The following is a 21,263-nucleotide window of genomic DNA, read 5'->3' as shown; positions in this document are numbered from 1 at the left end:
TGTGGGCCTCTGCCTCCGCTACGCTGGTCGCGACCGTGAGGAACGTCCCCACAATGGCTTGTGCTCCAACTCTTTGGACTCGATTGATCGGCCCCATGGCCTTGTCCTTACACGCGTGCATCCAGACATTGGAGGCGTAGTCCACAACCGGCGCCACCGTTGATGTAAATAACTGCCGCGCTCTTTCTCTACTTGACGCTCTGTTCTGACATGGCGGAAGCTAACACAATCATGTTAATAGACCTGCTGTTTCATTGAGGGCCAGGCTAGAAGGTAAGGCATAACACCTAGCAACCTAATATCTGCCATTTCTTGTTCTGCAAGGATAGTCTTTCACCAGTCGCCTTCCAGAATCTTATATGCATCATCAATTGCGTTAGCTTCCTCTGCTTCATCGTCCGTGTCCCAATAAGCATCGTATTCGAACTGCCAATTCTCCTCCTCGCTAGAAGAATTCCAATCCTCGTTGGATAATGGGTCCAATTGGCTCGAATGGTCCAGATCCGACCCAGATAGTGCGTCTCTGTCGACTGAGCCAGGGAGCATTCTGGGCAAAGCACTTTCAAGTGTTGACATATCAAACGTCGCTTTAATCCGACTTCTGCGCAAGAAGAGATCGTTATGCTCCTTGAAAGCCGGTAGTATCTCGTCCTCGTACCAATGATCGTTTTCAATAAGGACGTCCCAGTCCCAGTGTGCCACAACCTCATCGGGCGTAACCTCCCAAAGACAAAGATATTCATCTTTGTAATAAGAATAAGCCCTCCCATATGGGTCTTGCACTTCATAATATTTCAATTCTGATTCCATTTCGACCATTGGTAGACCATAGGCGATACGAACGTTTGGATTTATAGCCGTAAGTGTTCTAGGGAAGCTTGGCCCCTTTCGCCTGGACAGAAACCTTAATAAACCCGGTGCCGACGCAGAAAATGATATGAATGGTGTCGGCTCCCATATTTGATAGTTGGCGTGTGTGGCTAGATATTCTTTTCGGCTTTCTTGTGAGCCCAACCGCTCCCGAGGCAAACGAGCCTACATTCTTCCTGAGTGATCTGGGTGACTGCCAGAGAATTTGTCCCACACCCGAAGGAGGGGACCAGAGTAAGCAGCATTGGGGGATTCGGCCCATGAGTGTTTAGAAAGACCTCTTTCCTTAAGAAGAGAGATACTATGGGCACACCTTTTCGACTACCGGCACACCTTTAGTAATTAATTCTATAGTGGACACTATTACCAAAGTCACTGTATTATTAAACCTAGTTTTCGCCTGGTATGATGATCAATAGTTATATGATTAAATATTACCGCCCCCCCCCCTAAAAAAGGATCACCTTATACCGCTACCTCTCTATTTTATGAAGCTATTCCTAGAACCCGCACTGTCGCTAGTATTATTAATTCTAGATACAAATAATATTGAAAATTCTCAATTTTAGTAGTATTAAATAGCAAATTCAATTTAATATTATATATATATTTTTGATTTAGTTAAAATTATGATTATTGAGTCAAAAATGACGCCGAAAACAATAGGTTTATGGGGAGGGAGAGGGAAGGGGGGAGGATGTAGGGTTTATAGGGTTTTTATAGTTATGTGACTTCAAAATAGGGGCTGATTTTTAAATACACTACCAAACGACTTTTTAGCACTTAGCTCTCCATTTCTCTTTATTGTATAGTATAAACTAGAGATTAATAATTACCGTCCTCGAGTCCCTCCCTTAGCCTACCCCCTCCTATTTCTAGTAGTAACACTACTAACTACGAGCTAATTATTAGAGTCTATTGTCTCCCCCTATATAGTCTAATTATTATTATGCCTCCTATTCCCTTACCTATTTCGCCCTAATTAACGTATGATTCCGGCCTCCTACGATTATATAATTTCGAATTACGATAGTTCTCGACGACTTAAGTTCTTAAAGCGCTATAAAGCCCGCGATAAGAGTATAGAGGACTACTAGGAGGACTACTAGGAGGACTACTAGGAGGACTATTAGGAGGATCTTACCGGGCGACTACGCGCCCGGATAATATATAGGTTTTATACCTAGAGCTCTATCACCCGTAGGTAGGTAGCTACTAGGTCTAGCTATAGCTAGTAATAACGGTAAAAATTAGCTTAGGTAAGGCTTATACCTCCTACCTAGGCTTTATAAATACGGTAGATATATAGATACCCTCTAGTAGATATAGACTAACCTAAGTATAAAACTAGAATAGGTAGCTTATCTAGATTACTTAGTAGATAGTGATTGAATATTACTTATACCTTTTTAATTATATAATCTATAACTAAAGTTTCTACTACGGCGAATAGAGGGTTACCGCTAATCTATTATACTCCTCGTTAAGATAAAAGCTCTTAGCTAATCTCTATTATAAGCCGCTTAATAGTATACTCTATTATAGTACTAAAAGCTAGTAGATTATAGGTCCTATTTTAGCTATCGAGCTTTAGATAGCGATATACTACCTCTATACGAGACGTTAAGGTCTTATCTAGGTAGAGAAATCTATTAGTATAGTAGCGTAGAAAATACTAACTATAGCCACGAAGCTACTTCCGGTTAATATACTATAGTATATCGGGGAAATGCTAATATTTCCTTTAGAAATTAGCCTAATAAGCCTCTATTTCTTTATTTATCTATACGTAAATTATACGGTACTAATAATCTTTTATACTACTCTATTAGGAGTTAATTTTACGCTAATTTTCGTCGACGGTACGAGGGGTATTAGGATCGGTACGGAGGACTTACTAGTGAATATAGGGTCTAGTATAAGACTTAATATTATAAGTAATATACTAGATATAAAGTATTATATTTATAGTCGGGAAGACCTATATATATAAGTAAAGATCTAGAGTAAAAGAATATAACTTACTAAATTAATTATATTACGTATTGCCTATTCCTTATTAGTTAAGATCGTCTAGGGACTATAGATTAAAGGCTTATCTCTAGGGAGGCTAATAGGGGTAGTAGTAGTAGTCCGAATAAGTAGTAGAATATCCGTACCTATACTAATAGCTATATATAATTCCCGGAGCTAACTAAGCACCCTTTTATATAAATCCTCTTTCTCGGAGCTAAGAAATACCTACCTAACGTAAAAAGTCTTACTAACTAGAGATACGCCTATAATATTTAGTAGGGGTATCTTCTATCTATTAGTCTTATATATATAGTCTATCTATAGAATATATAGATAGGTACGTAGAAGCTAGAGACTAACTTTATAGACTATAAAAAGGGTACTAAGTCTATTATCCGTAGTATCTATAGCGTATCGGATAATCTATATCCTATCCTTTAGAAGATCTATAAGAAGGGCTTATACCGGGGTCCGGCTAGCTAGCCGCTAGAGCTCCCCCTCGGGCGCGGATATTAGCGATATTACGCCTTCGGAGATATAACTATACTCCCCGACTCTCGGTATCCTACTATAAAGCACCTAAAATATACCGAGATTATATCTAGTATACGAGTTAGCTAGTGATAGTCTAGAGGACTTCTATAGTTTCACGCCGCCGAGGGATAATTAAGGTCGATAGATCTATAAGTCTATAATTATAGTGAGGAATTAGGTTAACGATCTTCTAATTTTACCTAGTAGAATTAAGTCGGAGTCTACTAGTAAATATATAGGCCGTTAATCGATACTTCCGGGGTCGCTAGCGCCTAATAGGCTAGCGATTATACCGATATAGACGGGCGAGGGAGTAGTAAAACTAAACAGTAGTAGGTTTTAAGCGCTTACTTACGATTGAAAAGCTAAGAGGTAACGACTAGGTATTAAGTGTATCGAGCCCCGCTACTCTTATAGCTTTTTTTTCCTTAGGAGTTATAAGTAGACCGCTAATTTCGATAGTTTTAAAAGGGGGGTACGAGTCTAGGATCACTTAATCTATAATATCAGATAGTATAGAGAGATAGTATAGAGAGGAGAGTTAGGTGCTAAAAAGTCGTTTAGCAGTGTATTTAAAAATCAGCCCCTATTTTGAAGTCATATAACTATAAAAACCCTACAAACCCTACATCCTCCCCCCCTTCCCTCTCCCTCTCTATAAACCTATTGTTTTCGGCGTCATTTTTGACTCAATAATCATAATTTTAACTAAATCAAAAATATATATATGATATCAAATTAAATTTGCTATTTAATACTACCAAAATTGAGAATTTTCAATATTATTTATATATAAAATCAATAATACTAGCGATAGTGCGGGTTCTAGGAATAGCTTTATAAAATAGAGAGGCAGCGGTATAAGGTGATCCTTTTTTAGGGGGGGCGGTAATATTTAATCATATAACTATTAATCATCATACCAGGCGAAAACTAGGTTTAATAATACAGTGACTTTGGTAATAGTGTCCACTATAGAATTAATTACTAAAGGTGTGCCGGTAGTCAAAAAGGTGTGCCCATAGTATTTCTCCTCAAGAAAGGGGTTGGTACACTACAAAAGCTCCATGGCACAAGCTTTGTCGAAGCCTATGTTCTGCATTGGAATCTTGGAGTACGATCCTTTCTCGACCAATATCGAAACCAAGTTCTTCGTTTGTGATCAGTGATAAAGAATAGCTGACGGATTCTTGCCTACGAAAGTTGACCCCGCATTATCATCACATATCGGAGATCGGATGACATAACGGTGGGCTTGGCTCGTTTTTGGTTGGGGAAGGCAATACAGTATTTGCACCCCGCTAGATCCATCCTCTTACCGCCTATCATTTTTAGCTTCACCGCCATAGTAAGTACGCTAATCCTAGGTTGCGTCGCGCGTACAGTTACGTTTTTACTTCCCCAAATCTCTCAATAATCCCTATTCTTATTCTCATTACTGTTAGATATTTATCTACAAAGCCTTTTTTTAAAAGCTCGCTCCTCCGAGCTTACCCCAGCTATCCGTGAGAGGATATGCGAGCTTCATACTATTGGGTGGGGGGAAAAACGTATTCATACGCGTTATCCACAAATCCCATTATCTACTATACGATATACTATTAAAAAGGAGACCGACTACGGGCACACTGTTTTTACTACCGGCACACTATTGACTAAACTCTTTTTGGATATTTCCCGCTGGCCATAATTTATTCACAGGCTATCGTATTTAAGAGACCGACTACGGGCACACTGTTTTTACTACCGGCACACTATTGACTAAACTCTTTTTAGATATTTCCCGCTGGCCATAATTTATTCACAGGCTGTCGTATTTAATATAGTACTCCCTTAGTATTTCGGACAGTACCCGAATCTTATCAGGGCACCCTATCGCGAATGTAGAATCTTGCACGCTATCTATACTATCATGCAAAAATAAGGCTATTCCTAGATGTTAATTTAATCGAGTTTTTTTCTACTAAAAAGGGGTTTAGTACAGAAATGAAGCTATTCCCAGATACTAATTTAATTAAGTTCCAGTGCAAAAATGGAGTTTTTTCCTACTAAAAAGGGGGTTTAGTGCAAAAATGAGGCTATTCCCAGATATTGATTTAATTAAGTTCTAGTGTAAAAATGGAGTTTTTTCCTACTAAAAAGGGGGTTTAGTACAGAAATAAAGCTATTCCTAGATACTAATTTAATCAAGTTCTAGTGCAAAAATGGAGTTTTTTCCTACTAAAAAGGGGGTTTAGTACAAAAATAAGGCTATTCCTAGATGTTAATTTAATCGAGTTTTTTTCTACTAAAAAGGGGTTTAGTGTAGAAATAAAGCTATTCCTAGATGCTAATTTAATCGAGTTTTTTTCTACCGAAAAAGGGGGTTTAGTGATATAGGGTTTGACTAGTTATATGATCACAAAATAGCCTCTATTTTAGGAGATATACTTAATCGACAGATCTTAGCCTACCGCGCTCCTAACCTCTAGTGCTCCTATCTATACCTTATTTTTATACCTTTCTACTTCTTTATAGCTATAGACCCCCCCGAAATCGTCTAAATTAAGCCCCCTCGAGCCCCCGAGCTAGAGCCATCCCTTACCGATACTATACCCCTATTTAACTCCACTACACCCGGAACCACTAAAGAGCTAGTAATAGATTTCATAAATAATTAGGCTATACCACTTAGCTTCGTCCTCTCTACTAAGACCTCGAATCCTCGTGTAGTCTATTTCTAATATACTAAAGGGCGAGAGTATCGTAACGATCGCTCGCCTAAGTAGAGGCTTCGTAGGGCTTAGAATTATAATACTAACTACCCCTTTTATAGTACCCTTACCCTCTCGGGAAATAGGGTTTAGCGTATTAGAATCGTAGATCCTAGTTATAATTATAGTATTATTAATATAGCTACCTCGATTATCGCCTATAGGTGAGAATTACGACTTATCTCCCTATTCCTTAATACTTAACTTACGTAGGGTGCTACGAACTATCTTATCCTTACCGGTATCTAGCTCCTTACCGAGGAACGAGGCGAGCTATCCTACCTTCGACCCTAGGATATTACTAACTACCGGGCTAAGCTTAGTCTCACTAAGCTTTAAGATCGTACCCCGGTATAAACCCTTTTAATAGACCTTCCGAAGGATAGTAGTTAGATTATATAATATAAAGTTAATATATATAATAACTCGCTTAGTTATCTCTTTTTAATATATTTAATTAGCCTCGAGTTACTATAGGCCTATCTATATATTATATAGATAGACTATACGTATAAGATTAATAAGTAAAAGATACCTCTACTTAATATTATCGGAGCGTCTCTAGTTAGTAAGACTTTTTACGTTACCTAAGCCTTTATAAGTAATAAGCGATAGGCTATATACCGTAAAGTACTATACTAGCTACGTAATATTTATATAGCTATTAGCACTAATAGTAATATCCTAACTATCTCTTACTTAATAACCGAGTTTATCCCCGAAATTATTATAGCTCCTATTTTAGGAGTTAATCTTAATTAGGATAGTCGTACTACTATCACTTAAAGTTAGCTAGAGAGTGATTACCCTAAGAGCTTTTTACTAAGTACGTCGAATATTACTCTATCCTTAGTTCTATCTACGGGGGTTAAATAATCTTATTATAGTCCCTAGACTATTATAATAGATAAGGAAAACGCACTATAGAATACTATTAAGAATATAGTATACTATATCTACTATCTCTATCTAATTTACTAAGCTAATATCTTAATTTTACTATTATATAGGTATTTCTAGTATCTAAAGCACTCCTTTATATCTAGTATATTACCTATAATATTGAATACCGTAGATAACTAGCTATCCGTAGCTATCTCTATTAGTACCCTCCTAAGCCCCCCTAAACCTATACTATAGATAGTATTAGTAAAGAGATTAATACTATCTAGTAATAAATAAAGGCTAATTAGTATTTAATCGTATTTATAAAGGTAGAGGGTAATAGTAAGAGGGGTTAGACTATTTATATAGAGACTTAATAAGCACGCTTCTAAAAGAAATATAGGCACTACCTAGACCTTCTATAGTATATTAATAGGGAGTGGATATAGGGCTACGGTAAGCACTTCCTACGTTATTATATTAGTATATTTTTATACCTAGGTAAGACCTTAACTTCTCGGGTAGAAGCTATATATAACTCCTTAAAGCGAGACCTTAATAACTCGACTAAGGATCTACTAGCCCTAACCACTACCTTTAAGATTACGATAAAACGCTATACGTTAAATATCCGTTATAAGATCTATACGTAGAGGTTCCGGAAACTATATAATATAATACTAGTTTTTTATAATATTAAAAGGCTAGTATCTAAGTAAGCTATTAAGAAAATAACTCGAGTTTTTAACTACTATTTACTACTAAATATAGCTAGTATACTAGCTATTCTAGTAACCTACTTATATAGATCCTCGGGAACTAAAGGTACTCCGTATATCTATCGTATATTCGAAGTTTAGGAGAGGGGTAAGAGCCTCTCTTAGATAGACTTCTATCCGTATTACTAGATCTAACCGTTAATACCGGGGGTATATAACCGAGGCCGTAAGCGGTAAGTTCAAAATCCGTATATTATACGCTCTCGCGGTTAGCCTATATTAACGTAGATAGTATTATCGTAGATAGTATTATCGTAGATAGTATTATCGTAGATAGTATTATTATAGACGGCATTATTATAGATAGTATCATAATAGATAGTATTATTATAGCTAGTATTATCGTAGCTAATATTATCCTCCCGAGTATCCTAGCGTTTTAAGAACTTAACCTATCGAGAGCTTTCCTAATTTAAGTATATTAGATAAGAAGAAGCTATAATCATCCGACGATTAGGGCGGGCACTAGCTAAGAGGCGTTATAATAACTAGACCACTTAAGGGGAGACAATATCTAAGGATAAAATAGCGGTTAGCGAGGTTATAATAAGGGGTAATAGGCGGGGACGGGGACGGGGATAGGGACGGGGACGGGGAGGTAGGCTAGGACCTATTAATTAAGAATATCTTATAAATCAGAGGTTATTTTAAGAGTTATACGTAGTATAAATTTATAGTAAGTGAGCTAGGCTAAGATCTATCAATTAAGCACATCTCCCAAAATAGAGGCTGTTTTATAATCATATAACTAGTCAAACCCTATATCACTAAACCCCCTTTTTCGGTAGAAAAAAACTCGATTAAATTAGTATCTAGGAATAGCTTCATTTCTATACTAAACCCCTTTTTAGTAGAAAAAAACTCGATTAAATTAATATCTAGGAATAGCCTCATTTTTACACTAAACCCCCTTTTTAGTAGGAAAAAACTCTATTTTTACACTAGAACTTAATTAAATTAGTATCTAGGAATAGCTTTATTTCTATACCAAACCCCCTTTTCAGTAGGAAAAAACTCTATTTTTGTACTAGAACTTAATTAAATCAACATCTGGGAATAGCCTTATTTTTACACTAAACCCCCTTTTTAGTAGGAAAAAACTCTATTTTTATACTAGAACTTAATTAAATTAGTATCTAGGAATAGCTTTATTTCTACACTAAACCCCTTTTTAGTAGAAAAAAACTCGATTAAATCAATATCTAGGAATAGCCTCATTTTTGCACCAAACCCCCTTTTTAGTAAAAAAAAACTCGATTAAATCAGCATCTAGGAATAGCTTCATTTTTGTATAATAGTATAGATGGCGTGTAAGATTCTACATTCGCGATAGGGTGCCCTGATAAGATTCGGGTACTGTCCGAAATACTAAGGGAGTACCATATTAAATACGACAGCCTGTGAATAAATTATGGCTAGCGGGAAATATCCAAAAAGAGTTTAGTCAATAGTGTGCCGGTAGTAAAAACAGTGTGCCCGTAGTCGGTCTCCGTATTTAATATGGTACTCTCTTAGTATTTCGGATAGTACCCGAATCTTATCAGGGCACCCTATCGCGAATATAGAATCTTACACGCCATCTATACTATCATACAAAAACGAAGCTATTCCTAGATGCTGATTTGATCGAGTTTTTTCCTACTAAAAAGGGGTTTGGTGCAAAAACGAAGCTATTCCTAGATACTAATTTGATCGAGTTTTTTCCTACTAAAAAGGGGTTTAGTGCAAAAATGAAGCTATTCCTAGATACTATTTTAATCGAGTTTTTTCCTACTAAAAAGGGGTTTAGTGCAAAAATGAAGCTATTCCTAGATACTAATTTGATCGAGTTTTTTCCTACTAAAAAGGGGTTTAGTGTAAAAATAAAGCTATTCCTAGATGCTAATTTAATTAAGTTCTAGTATAAAAATAGAGTTTTTTTCTACCGAAAAAGGGGGTTTAGTGATATAGGGTTTGACTAGTTATATAATCATAAAACAGCCTCTATTTTAGGAGATATACTCAATCGATAGATCTTAGCCTACCGCGCTCCTAACCTTTAGTGCTCCTATCTATACCTTATTTTTATACCTTTCTACTTCTTTATAGCTATAGACCCCCCCGAAATCGTCTAAATTAAGCCCCCTCGAGCCCCCGAGCTAGAGCTATCCCTTACCGATACTATACCCCTATTTAACTCTACTATACCCGGAACTACTAAAGAGCTAGTAATAGACTTTATAAATGATTAGGCTATACTACTTAGCTTCGTCCTCTCTACTAAGACCTCGAATCCTCGTATAGTCTATTTCTAGTGTACTAAGGGGCGAGAGTATCGTAACGATCGGTCGCTTAAGTAGAGGCTTCGTAAGGCTTAGAATTATAATACTAACTACTCCTTTTATAGTACCTTTACCCTCTCGGGAAATAGGGTTTAGTATATTAGAATCGTAGATCCTAGTTATAATTATAGTATTATTAATATAGCTACCTCGATTATCGCCCGTAGGCGAGAATTACGACTTATCTCCTTATTTCTTAATACTTAACTTACGTAGGGTACTACGAACCGTCTTATCTTTACCGGTATCTAGCTTCTTACCGAGGAACGAGGCGAGCTATCCTATCTTCGACCCTAGGATATTACTAACTACCGGGCTAAGCTTAGTCTTACTAAGCTTTAAGGTCGTACCCCGGTATAAACCCTTTTAATAGACCTTTCGAAGGATAGTAGTTAGATTATACGATATAAAGTTAATATATATAATAACTCGCTTAGTTATCTCTTTTTAATATATTTAACTAGCCTCGAGTTACTATAGGCCTATCTATATAGTATATAGATAGACTATATATATAAGATTAATAAGTAGAAGATACCTCTACTTAATATTATCGGAGCGTCTTTAGTTAGTAAGACTTTTTATATTACCTAGGCCTTTATAAGTAATAAGTAATAGGCTATATACTATAAAGTACTATACTAGCTATATAATATTTATATAGCTATTAGTACTAATAGTAGTATCCTAACTATCTCTCGCTTAATAACCGAGTTTATCCCTAAAATTATTATAGCTCCTATTTTAGGAGTTAATCTTAATTAGGATAGTCGTACTACTATTACTTAAAGTTAGCTAAAGAGTGATTACCCTAAGAGCTTTTTACTAAGTATATCGAATATCACTCTATCCTTAGTTCTATCTATAGGGGTTAAATAATCTTATTATAGTCCCTAGACTATTATAATAGATAAGGAAAACGTACTATAGAATACTATTAAGAATATAGTATACTATATCTACTATCTCTATCTAATTTACTAAGCTAATATCTTAATTTTACTATTATATAGGTATTTCTAATATCTAAAGCACTTCTTTATATCTAGTATATTACCTATAATATTAAATACTATAAACGACTAACTATCTATAGCTATCTCTATTAGTACTCTCCTAAGCCCCTCTAAACCTATACCGTAGATAGTATTAGTAAGGAGATTAATACTATCTAGTAATAAATAAAGGCTAATTAGTATTTAATTATATTTATAAGGGTAGGGGGTAATAGTAAGGGGGGTTAGACTATTTATATAGAGACTTAGTAGGCACGCTTCTAAGAGAAATATAGGCACTACTTAGATCTTCTATAGTATATTAATAGGGAGTAGATATAGGGCTACGGTAAGTACTTCCTATATTACTATATTAGTATATTTTTATATCTAGGTAAGACCTTAACTTCTCGGGTAGAAGCTATATATAACTCCTTAAAGCGAGACCTTAATAACTCGACTAAGGATCTACTAGCCCTAACCACTACCTTTAAGATTACAATAAAACGCTATACGTTAAATATCCGTCGTAAGATCTATACGTAGAGATTCCGGAAACTATATAATATAATACTAATTTTTTATAATATTAAAGGGCTAGTATCTAAATAGGCTATTAAGAAAATAACTCGAGTTTTTAACCACTATTTACTACTAAATATAGCTAGTATACTAGCTATTCTAGTAACCTACTTATATAGATCCTCGGGAACTAAAGGCACTCTATATATCTATCGTATATTCGAAGTTTAGGAGAGAGGTAAGAGTCTCTCTTAGATAGACTTCTATCCGTATTACTAGATCTAACCGTTAATACCGGGGGTATATAACCGAGGCCGTAAGCGGTAAGTTTAAAATCCGTATATTATATACTCTTACGGTTAGCCCGTATTAATATAGATAGTATTATCGTAGATATTATTATCGTAGATAGTATTATCGTAGATAGTATTATTATAGACGGTATTATTATAGACGGTATTATTATAGATAATATTATTATAGTTAGTATTATCGTAGCTAATATTATCCTCCCGAGTATCCTAGCGTTTTAAGAACTTAACCTATCGAGAGCTTTCCTAATTTAAGTATATCCGATAGGAAGAAGCTATAATTATCCGACGATTAGAGCGGGTACTAGCTAAGAGGCGTTATAATAACTAGACCACTTAAGGGGAGACAATATCTAAGGATAAAATAGCGGTTAGCGAGGTTATAATAAGGGGTAATAGGCGGGGACGGGGATAGGGACGGGGAGGTAGGCTAGGACCTATCAATTAAGAATATCTTATAAATCAGAGGTTATTTTAAGAGTTATACGTAGTATAAATTTATAGTAAGTGAGCTAGGCTAAGATCTATCGATTAAGCATATCTCCTAAAACAGAGGCTATTTTATAATCACGTGACTAATCAAACCCTATATCACTAAACCCCCTTTTTCGGTAGAAAAAAACTCTATTTTTTGTTAGGACCGGCGTACTAGCGGGTCCTAGCAGGTAATATAGAACTAGAGTGAAGGAATAGTAGGGTGCTAGTATATTCGTAAACTAATCGCTAAAGAGCTAAGTTCCCCTAGTAGTCTCTATATAGATGACCTTTAGCGGGTTATAGGACTAGGTCACCTAACCTAGTAGGACTTAGTCTCCCTAGTACGGTCTCTAGCGGGGGGTCATACTACCCCTACTAGGTCACGGGTTCTAGGTTATAGGACTAGGCGGGATCTAGCCTATAAGGCACTCTCCTAGTAGAGGGTCGTAACATTTTCCCCCTCCTTAAAGAGCTACGTCCTCGTAGCTAAGGGTCGGGGGTCGAGGGTCTCTTATAGTCGAGATAGGGAGGGTTCGAAAATAGTATATATATCTAGCTATCTAAAAGAGGGTAATTTATCTTTATAGTAGAAGGTATAGATAGACTCGGAGCTTTAAGCGTTATCTCTCTTCGTCGCGTATGATCTAAGTTCTTTATATATTTTTCACTTATCTCTCTTCGAGTTATAGCTTTCTTCTTTCTACACTTCCTCGTCCTTTCACTTTTCTTCTTATAGCTTTTCGTCGCTTCGCTTTTCTTCTTATAGCTTTTCGTTATCTCGCTTTTCTTACTATAGGTCATTTCGACTTATTATAGTAGCTCCCTTTCCTCCGGTCGCGAGTGCGATATATACCTCTATTAATAATTACGCCCCTCCGGCCGTCGTCTCCCCTACTAACCCTACGAGTACGTAGTATCGGCGTTATATAGACCATCTTAGATATAACCTAGGGTATATATATATCCCTCCGCCTAGTAGGATTAACGTTAATACTCCTTAGTATAACTATTATACGAGGAAGCGGTAGTCTTATATAATAGTAAGTGTAGACCTCTACTTATATTAGCGGTTATTAACGTTCCTTAGGTCGATTCTAGGCTCGACGCCTAAGCTAATACTTATATCTTAGCGCCCTATACTACCCCCGCGTAGAATATATCGTTCTTTATAATTATATAGGGGTTTTAAGGTACGCGGAACACTTTAACTCGAGATATCTATATAGGTATAGTTATACCTTTCGGTCCTCTTTACGCTACGCCCTCTCTACTTTCCCTACCCTCTCCGCCCCCTTTAATATAGGTTTTATTAATAAGTTAGGTTATAGGTTAGCTTCGGGCGCCTTCTTAGGCTAGGTTACGTATATAGCGGTAAGGATATAGGCGTATCTTAAGGGTCACTTATCTAGTATAGGTAGTTATTACGTTATACTCTTAGAGAGTATTAGCTATATTACTTTTCGTCCTATTTTTTAGCGATAAACTCCTACGTATCCTTATTATATATCTATAGTCTCTTTAAGATATTTTTTATCCGCTTCTTATCTTTACTAGTATTCTAGATCCTCCCCTAACCTATCTATAACGTATACTAATATAGCTAGTTATTTTCTAGGGGTCTATTCGGTAGTTAGCTATTAGATTCGGCGTTCTTAAGCCTACTCCGGTCCTTTTAACCTTCTTAGAACGTATCTAATAGTAGATCCTAGGTTATATTAACTTCTTCTTTATAGATCTTTCTCGGCGTATTATATACTCTAGCTATTCTTTCTTCTTATTATAGTAGCTCTCGAATACTAGTGTATCTTCTACGTTTTCTCTCGGCTCTTAAGTATTTTCCTTATACCCGTATCCTCTTTATTTAATAAGGTATTCGGCGCCCTTACGGTTATCGGTAAGGATCTCCTCGATCTCCTATTTAGGTTAGTTATCTACTAGTATAGGATCGGGCCGCTCTTAAGCTTTTAGCGGGTCTCCGTAGTATAGCTCTAGTATTAAAGTGTATTATATAGGGTAGATCTTACGGTATCTCGGCGTAAGGATTAGCTAGTATACTTATTATCCTACTATACCTACTATCGCGAAGAGTCCTATATAGCGGTTATCTAGCTTTTTATATAGTCGTCCTAAGTTAATATACTTATTTTTAGTAGTATAACCTATTATCCGATTATAAAAGACTTCTCTATATATTTCCTATTATAGGCTCACTTTATTATAGTTTTTAACTCTTCTAAGCGCTTTCTTAGTATTTCTCGTATTTTTAGTATTTCCTCTACGCGGTTTTCGGTATCGTTATAGGTTTCTATCTTTCTATCTAGTACTAACGTTCTTAGTTCCGGTCGGAATCCTAGTAGTACTTCGGCTAGGGATATTTTTAGTACGCTATAAATAGTAGTATTATAGACGATCTATATAAGAGGGATCTATCTTATCTAGTCGTCCTAATACTAGCTTACTATATTATATAGGTAATACTTAATATTCTAGTTTTATCTCTCTATCTACCTATTAGTTTATAGGTAATAGGCCGTTAATAGTCTATATCTTATAGCGAAGAGGTAGTAGAAATAGCTCTAGAATTTTAATATAAAGATAGTACCTCTATCACTAACGAGGTTTTTTTAGTATTCTCTATAGGGATATAACCTTTTCGTAAAATAAGGTTATAAGTTCTAGCGAGTCTACGTCCTTAGTATAGGAAATATAAAGGGAATATTTTAAGAATAGATCGACTATAACTATAATTACGTTATAGGCCTTCCCCTCCTATTTTAAGGGTAGTAGGCCTATAATAAAGTCTACGCTTATCTATTAGTCTAGTCTCTTTAGTACTAGTAGTGGTTCGAGTAGTCTATATAGCTTATAGCGTTTAATAGTATTAGACTAGTATACTTAGTATATAAGGATATAGTCCTATATATCCTTAATAAGGCTTTTCTACTAGTATTTACGTCTAATAGCCTATAGTGTCCTTTTCTTTATATAATAGCCTACCTATAGATCGTTATAGTAGATCCTTATAATTTCCTAGTAGATTATAGGTTCGCCTTCGGGAATATAGATATAGTTATTATATCTTAGTAGTCTATCCTAGCTCCTTACGCTCTACTATATCTTTAGGGGTTATTCGAAGTCGCCGGTTTCCTATACCCTTTTAAGCGTATTCCTATAGAACTTATTCTTCGCCTATATCTTAAGTATAAGTTCTACTATAGTTTCTAGCGGCTTATAGGTATATATAGTTTCTCCTTTCGCTACTTCGCGTACCTCCTTTTAACTTAGTAGTCTATTTATCGCGGGCTTAATAGGGATCTCTACGTATACTATTATTATTATAGCGCCTAGGTATATCGTATCCTATAGATCCCTTTAGTAGATAGCGCCTTTACCGATAGTCTTCCCGAGTCTCTATATAAAGATATTATAACTCGTAGCGTCCGGTAGCTTATCTACTATATAGTCGGGTTATCTACTAGGAGCGTCTACGGGGTTTATTTTCCCCGAGTGGAATATAATAACGAAGTTAAAACCTACGAGGTATTCTACCTAGTATACCTAGTGTCTTATAAGCTCCTTAGTCGTTATAAACTAGATAAGATTAGTATAGTCCGTTATTACTACGATTAGGTACTTATTTCCTTTAAGAAAGTAGCGCTATTTCTTAAACCCTATAAAGATTACTAGTATTTTCTAGTTATTAACCTAGTAATTTCTCTCTACTATTAGTATCTTCCGGAAGTAGAAAGCGATAGGGTACTAATATCTATCTTTATAGAGTTATAATATAATTATATAGATAGCGGCTCTTAACGCGTCCGTTTCTATTATAGTTTTTAACGTAGTATCGAAGTATACGAGTATTAGCGTAGTCTAGAAAGCGGTCTTAGTCCTTTTAAAAGCTTCTCGCGCTTCTTCTATAAAGACGAACCCTTCCTAGCGCTTATTTCTTCCCTTCTTTTATATATCTAGCCCCTTAATTAGATCGTTAAGGGGGGCGCTAATTATCGACTATTTCCTAATAAAATATCGGTAGAAGTTAGCGAAGCCTATAAACTACTATACGTCGAAGATATAGGTCGGCTTTAGCTATTAGCTTATTATCTCTACTTAGGTAGGGTCTATAGTAACTCTATAGCGGGAGACGATAAAGCCTAAGAAGTTAACCCTCTCTACGTAGAACGTATACTTATTAGGTTTAATAAATAATCTCTACTTAATTAGGCGTTCTAGTACTTCTCGGACGTAGTATATATAGGTCTCCTTATCCTTCGAGAAGATTAGTATATTATTAAGATATACTACTAGGTAAACGTTAATAAGTCCTACTAAGGCTCTATTAACGTACGCCTAGAAAGTAGCGGGAGTATTAGCGAGTCTAAACGGTATTACTATATATTCGAAATATCCGTAGCGGTATCTAAACGCTATCTTCTACTTATCTCTTTATTTTATATAGATCCTATAGTAGGCGTCTTATAGATCTAGCTTAGTATAGATCTAGACTCCTAATAATCTTACTAGAGAGTTATTAATTAGTAGTAGAGGGTAGCGGTTCTTAATAGTAATCGCGTTTAACCCTCTATAATCTATATAGAGTCTAAGCTTACCGTCTTTCTTTAGTATAAAGAGGATAGGTATACCCGATTAACTCTTTAAGTGTTAGATCTAGCCTTTTTTAAGGTTCTCCTTAATATACTAGCGGAGGACTTCTAACTCCTTAGTAAATAGTATATATATTAGCCTCTAAAGGGGTATCTTACCCGGTATTAGCTTAATTATATAATTATACTCTACGTAGATTAGAAGGGCTATAGTATCTTCTTTACTCGCTATAATAGCTAGATCTTAGTATTCTAGCGGGAGTTTAGTTAAAGGTTATACTAGATAGAAGGTCCTATCCGAACTTTATATTACCCTTAGTATTACTATAAACTCCCTAGTAACCTTATTAACGTCTAAGCGTAGTTCTCTAAATATACTTTATAGTCTTACTTCTTCCTTAAAGTCTTCTAGTAGGAGGGTTTTAACCTTTAGCGGGGCTATATTCCTATACGCTTACTTACTAGTTACCTAGTTAATATCCGGATTTATTAGTCTAAGCTAATCTATTCTTAAGATTATATTATAGATTATTATATCTACGGCTTCGTAGGTTATTTTAATAACTCTATAGGTTCTATTCCGGTCTATTAGGCTAAGCTATACTTCTTAGCTTTTATATAAAGGGATCTTATACCCGTCTATAGTTTCTACTAGGTAAGTACTTATTATATACGTCTCTTCTAGATTCTCTTTTACCTATTTCTAGCTTACGAAGCTCTAGATTACGCTACTATCTATTAGTGTCTTAGCTACCCCTATTAGGGCTCTAATCTTAATATTTAATATTAGTGCGTTATAGACGAGTACTCGGTATACTCTCTTACGTTCTCCGAAGAGAACTATCCCTAATACTACGGGAGTCTATAGTATAGGGTCGTTTATTTTTTTAACTCTTCTATAGCTATAGCGTTTACTATAGCTTTCTTACGGTAGTCCTTTGTATAGTGGCCCGGCTTACTATAGAAGTTATAGAATTTACTATCTCTACTCTAGTCTTATTTAGACCCTATAGTAGCTTTTCTACCCTCCGTAATAGCTATAGCTTACTATACGGGGAAGGCGCTATTTCCCTTAAAGGGTCTTCTACTAGATCCTTACGAGTCTATAGTATTTCTCGGCGTTATCTTTCTAGCCTCCCTAAGGTATAATATCCTATTTAGTATTACTTTCTTAATTTAGTTATAGAAAGCTACTTAGTCGTCCTATTAATCTATAGCGGGGGCTATAAACCTCCTTACTTTATCTCGTACCTCCTTAATAATACCTATCTCTAAACGGTCGATCCTTATCTATCTAGTTAATATATCTTTTAGGCGATTATAGAGTCCGGTAAGCTTTAGGGTATATTAGTATATATCCTAGTACTTAGCTTATATTATCTACTATTAGTTATATTTAGCTTCTCGCTATATTTTAACGGGGTCGGTAACCTAAGCGAGCGCCTATATTTCGAAGACTAACTAAGTAAACGTTATACCTAGATTATTCCTACGGTATTCTATCTACGTTATATTAACCTTCGGCGCTAGGAACTTAGTTACTCGGTCTACCTTATATACGTCGTTAGCGAACTAGTTAGGGTATCTATTTTAGAAGGCTTCTTAGTTCGACTTAAAGAGATTATATTCGCCCGAACTCTTAGTTCTATATATTATTATATTATAAGGTATATATAGTTCCCTTACTTCCTTCTAATAGGATAGGTAGCCTCCGGTACTTCCTTACGATATAATCGAGTTCGTATAGGTAGTATTAGGTAGTTAGTAGGTAGTTTAGCTAGTAGTACTATCTAGTAAACCCTAATAGATTCTAGATCTTTATATTCTTACCTATAGGATTACTACGTTTTCTTCTTCGTCCTATAGCTCCGCGCGGATCCTATTTTTCTCCTTTACTAGAGCTAGACGTCTTTTAAGGGTCTCTAACTCTTAGAGTTCCGCCTCCTCGTCTATCTCGGTCGGGGTTATCGGATCCGGCGGGTTTCCTCCCTAAGGGTTATCGTCGACTCCTTATATCTCTACCTCTTCTAGTAGGGGTTATAGGGGTCCCGGGACGTCGTTCGTTTCCGCGATCGGGGCTAAGGTTCCCCTTAGGCGGTCGCTCGTGCGTCGAGTCGTCGATATTGCGTATTCTAACGGTCTAGTTTAATTAAGATTTAGCGATTAGAATATTAGGACCGGCGTACTAGCGGGTCCTAGTAGGTAATATAGAACTAGAGTGAAGGAATAGTAGGGTATTAGTATATTCGTAAACTAATCGCTAAAGAGCTAAGTTCCCCTAGCAGTCTCTATATGGATGACCTTTGGCGGGTCACGGGACTAGGTCACCTGACCTAGTAGGACTTAGTCTCCCTAGTGCGGTCTCTGGCGGGGGGTCATGCTACCCCTGCTGGGTCACGGGTTCTAGGTCATAGGACCAGGCGGGATCTAGCCTATAAGGCACTCTCCTAGCAGAGGGTCGTAACATTTTTGCACTAGAACTCGATCAAATCAGCATCTAGGAATAGCCTTATTTTTGCACCAAACCCCTTTTCAGTAGGAAAAAACTCGATCAAATCAGTATCTAGGAATAGCTTCATTTTTGCACCAAACCCCTTTTCAGTAGGAAAAAACTCGATTAAATCAGCATCTAGGAATAGCCTCATTTTTGCACCAAACCCCTTTTCAGTAGGAAAAAACTCGATCAAATCAGCATCTAGGAATAGCTTCATTTTTACACCAAACCCCTTTTCAGTAGGAAAAAACTCGATCAAATCAGCATCTAGGAATAGCTTCGTTTTTGCATGATAGTATAGATGGCGTGCAAGATTCTACATTCGCGATAGGGTGCCCTGATAAGATTCGGGTACTGTCCGAAATACTAAGGGAGTACCATATTAAATACGACAGTCTATGAATAAATTATGGCCAGCGGGAAATATCCCAAAACGGGTTAGTCAATAGTGTGCCGGTAGTAAAAACAGTGTGCCCGTAGTCGGTCTCTTAAAAAGGAACCAGAGAGAACGGCCGGTGTTTCGAAACCACGCTCTGTTCGGCCAACAATCCTGGATTCAACTGAAAAAGTCCCTCCTTTGACGTTATTATTGAGAATCCAAAGATTACCTATGAAGATCTACTTGCTGAGATCTCTTACACAGTCAAAAAAGAGTCAATCCGACGAGTCTTCAATACCGAACACCATCGGAAGTGGAGATGTATGTGGCGACCGATCTTGATGAAGAAAAAGTTATAAAGCGTCTTCGATGGGCCCGTCGTTATGAACACTTTACACCGGAGGACTGGGCCCGAGTCTTTTGGTCCGACGAATGTACAGTTGAACGTGGGATTGGCGTTCGTCAAGAATGGACTTTTATTCGACGAAAGGACCAATGCCGACTTCACCAAGTTCAAGGTCTTCCATATAAAGGGAGACAAGTCAAGCAAATGTTTTGGGCTGCATTCTCCGGCGCCCAACGACGATCCGGCTTGATTCTACTATTGGGAGGCCCAGAACCTGAACGTGGAGGCGTAAATCGTTTCGTTATTCGGGATTTATATACCCGAAATCTCCCTATTCTTCTTGCCAATGAGGGTAGCATTTTTCAACATGATAATGCCCCAACGCATACTGCGTACGTTGTTCGGGACGCTTTACGCGAGATGGGTATTGAGGTTATGTAATGGCCTCCTTGGTCTCCTGATTTGAATCCAATTGAGAACCTCCGGGGTTGGTAAGGGCCGAAATCTATAAGATTCGACCTGATCTATTAGATACGAGAAACAACGATGAAACAAAGGCAATATTTGCGGAAACGGCCCAAATAGCATGGGGGAGGCTAGATCTGGACCATTTGAAACATCTATCTGATACTATGCCCCGTCGTGTAAAGGCTATTATTGAAAGTGAGGGCTGGTATACATCGTACTAGGTACCATTGAATTTATGGAGTTTTTGTACGGCAGTATATTATGTAATCAGGAGGCGTGGGTCTAGGGGTGCAATTACTTTGGAGGTCTCACTGTAACTAGCATCTGTTGTTTCTTACGTATTTCATGGTGGGGCACAGAGGTGTGAGGTGTACAGTGACAGCGCATAAGTTTAAGCACCCCTTTGGCTACCGCCTTTCTCAAAGGTACACCGCCTACTTAGGTCGTCCTAGAATAGTCATGCCGACTATAATTGAAGGTATTTGATTGGTGAGGTTAGAGCTGGGAGA

The 21,263-nt window shown here is 36.8% G+C and overlaps 2 protein-coding genes across 2 annotated transcripts; one reads left to right on the top strand and one right to left on the bottom strand.

Moving 5' to 3' along the window:
- Window positions 1-333: 333 nt before the first annotated feature.
- N7457_004942 (uncharacterized protein) lies at window positions 334-819 on the bottom strand (the record flags this gene model as incomplete). The annotated part of the gene is made up of 1 exon (XM_057175987.1): window positions 334-819. One exon carries the CDS (start codon window positions 817-819, stop codon window positions 334-336), a length of 486 nt encoding a protein of 161 aa, XP_057033034.1.
- A 19,151-nt stretch (window positions 820-19,970) lies between these two features.
- On the top strand, window positions 19,971-20,975 carry N7457_004941 (uncharacterized protein; the record flags this gene model as incomplete). The annotated part of the gene is made up of 4 exons (XM_057175986.1): window positions 19,971-19,998; window positions 20,065-20,143; window positions 20,205-20,723; window positions 20,783-20,975. The coding sequence occupies 4 exons, from the start codon at window positions 19,971-19,973 to the stop codon at window positions 20,973-20,975; spliced, it is 819 nt and encodes a 272-aa protein (XP_057033033.1).
- Window positions 20,976-21,263: the final 288 nt, after the last annotated feature.

The sequence above is a fragment of the Penicillium paradoxum genome (assembly GCF_028828445.1).
Source record: "Penicillium paradoxum strain IBT 22861 chromosome Unknown utg000004l_segment0_segment0, whole genome shotgun sequence".
NCBI classification, from domain to species: Eukaryota; Fungi; Ascomycota; class Eurotiomycetes; order Eurotiales; family Aspergillaceae; genus Penicillium; species Penicillium paradoxum.
This window is presented reverse-complemented; position numbering and strand designations above follow the sequence as displayed.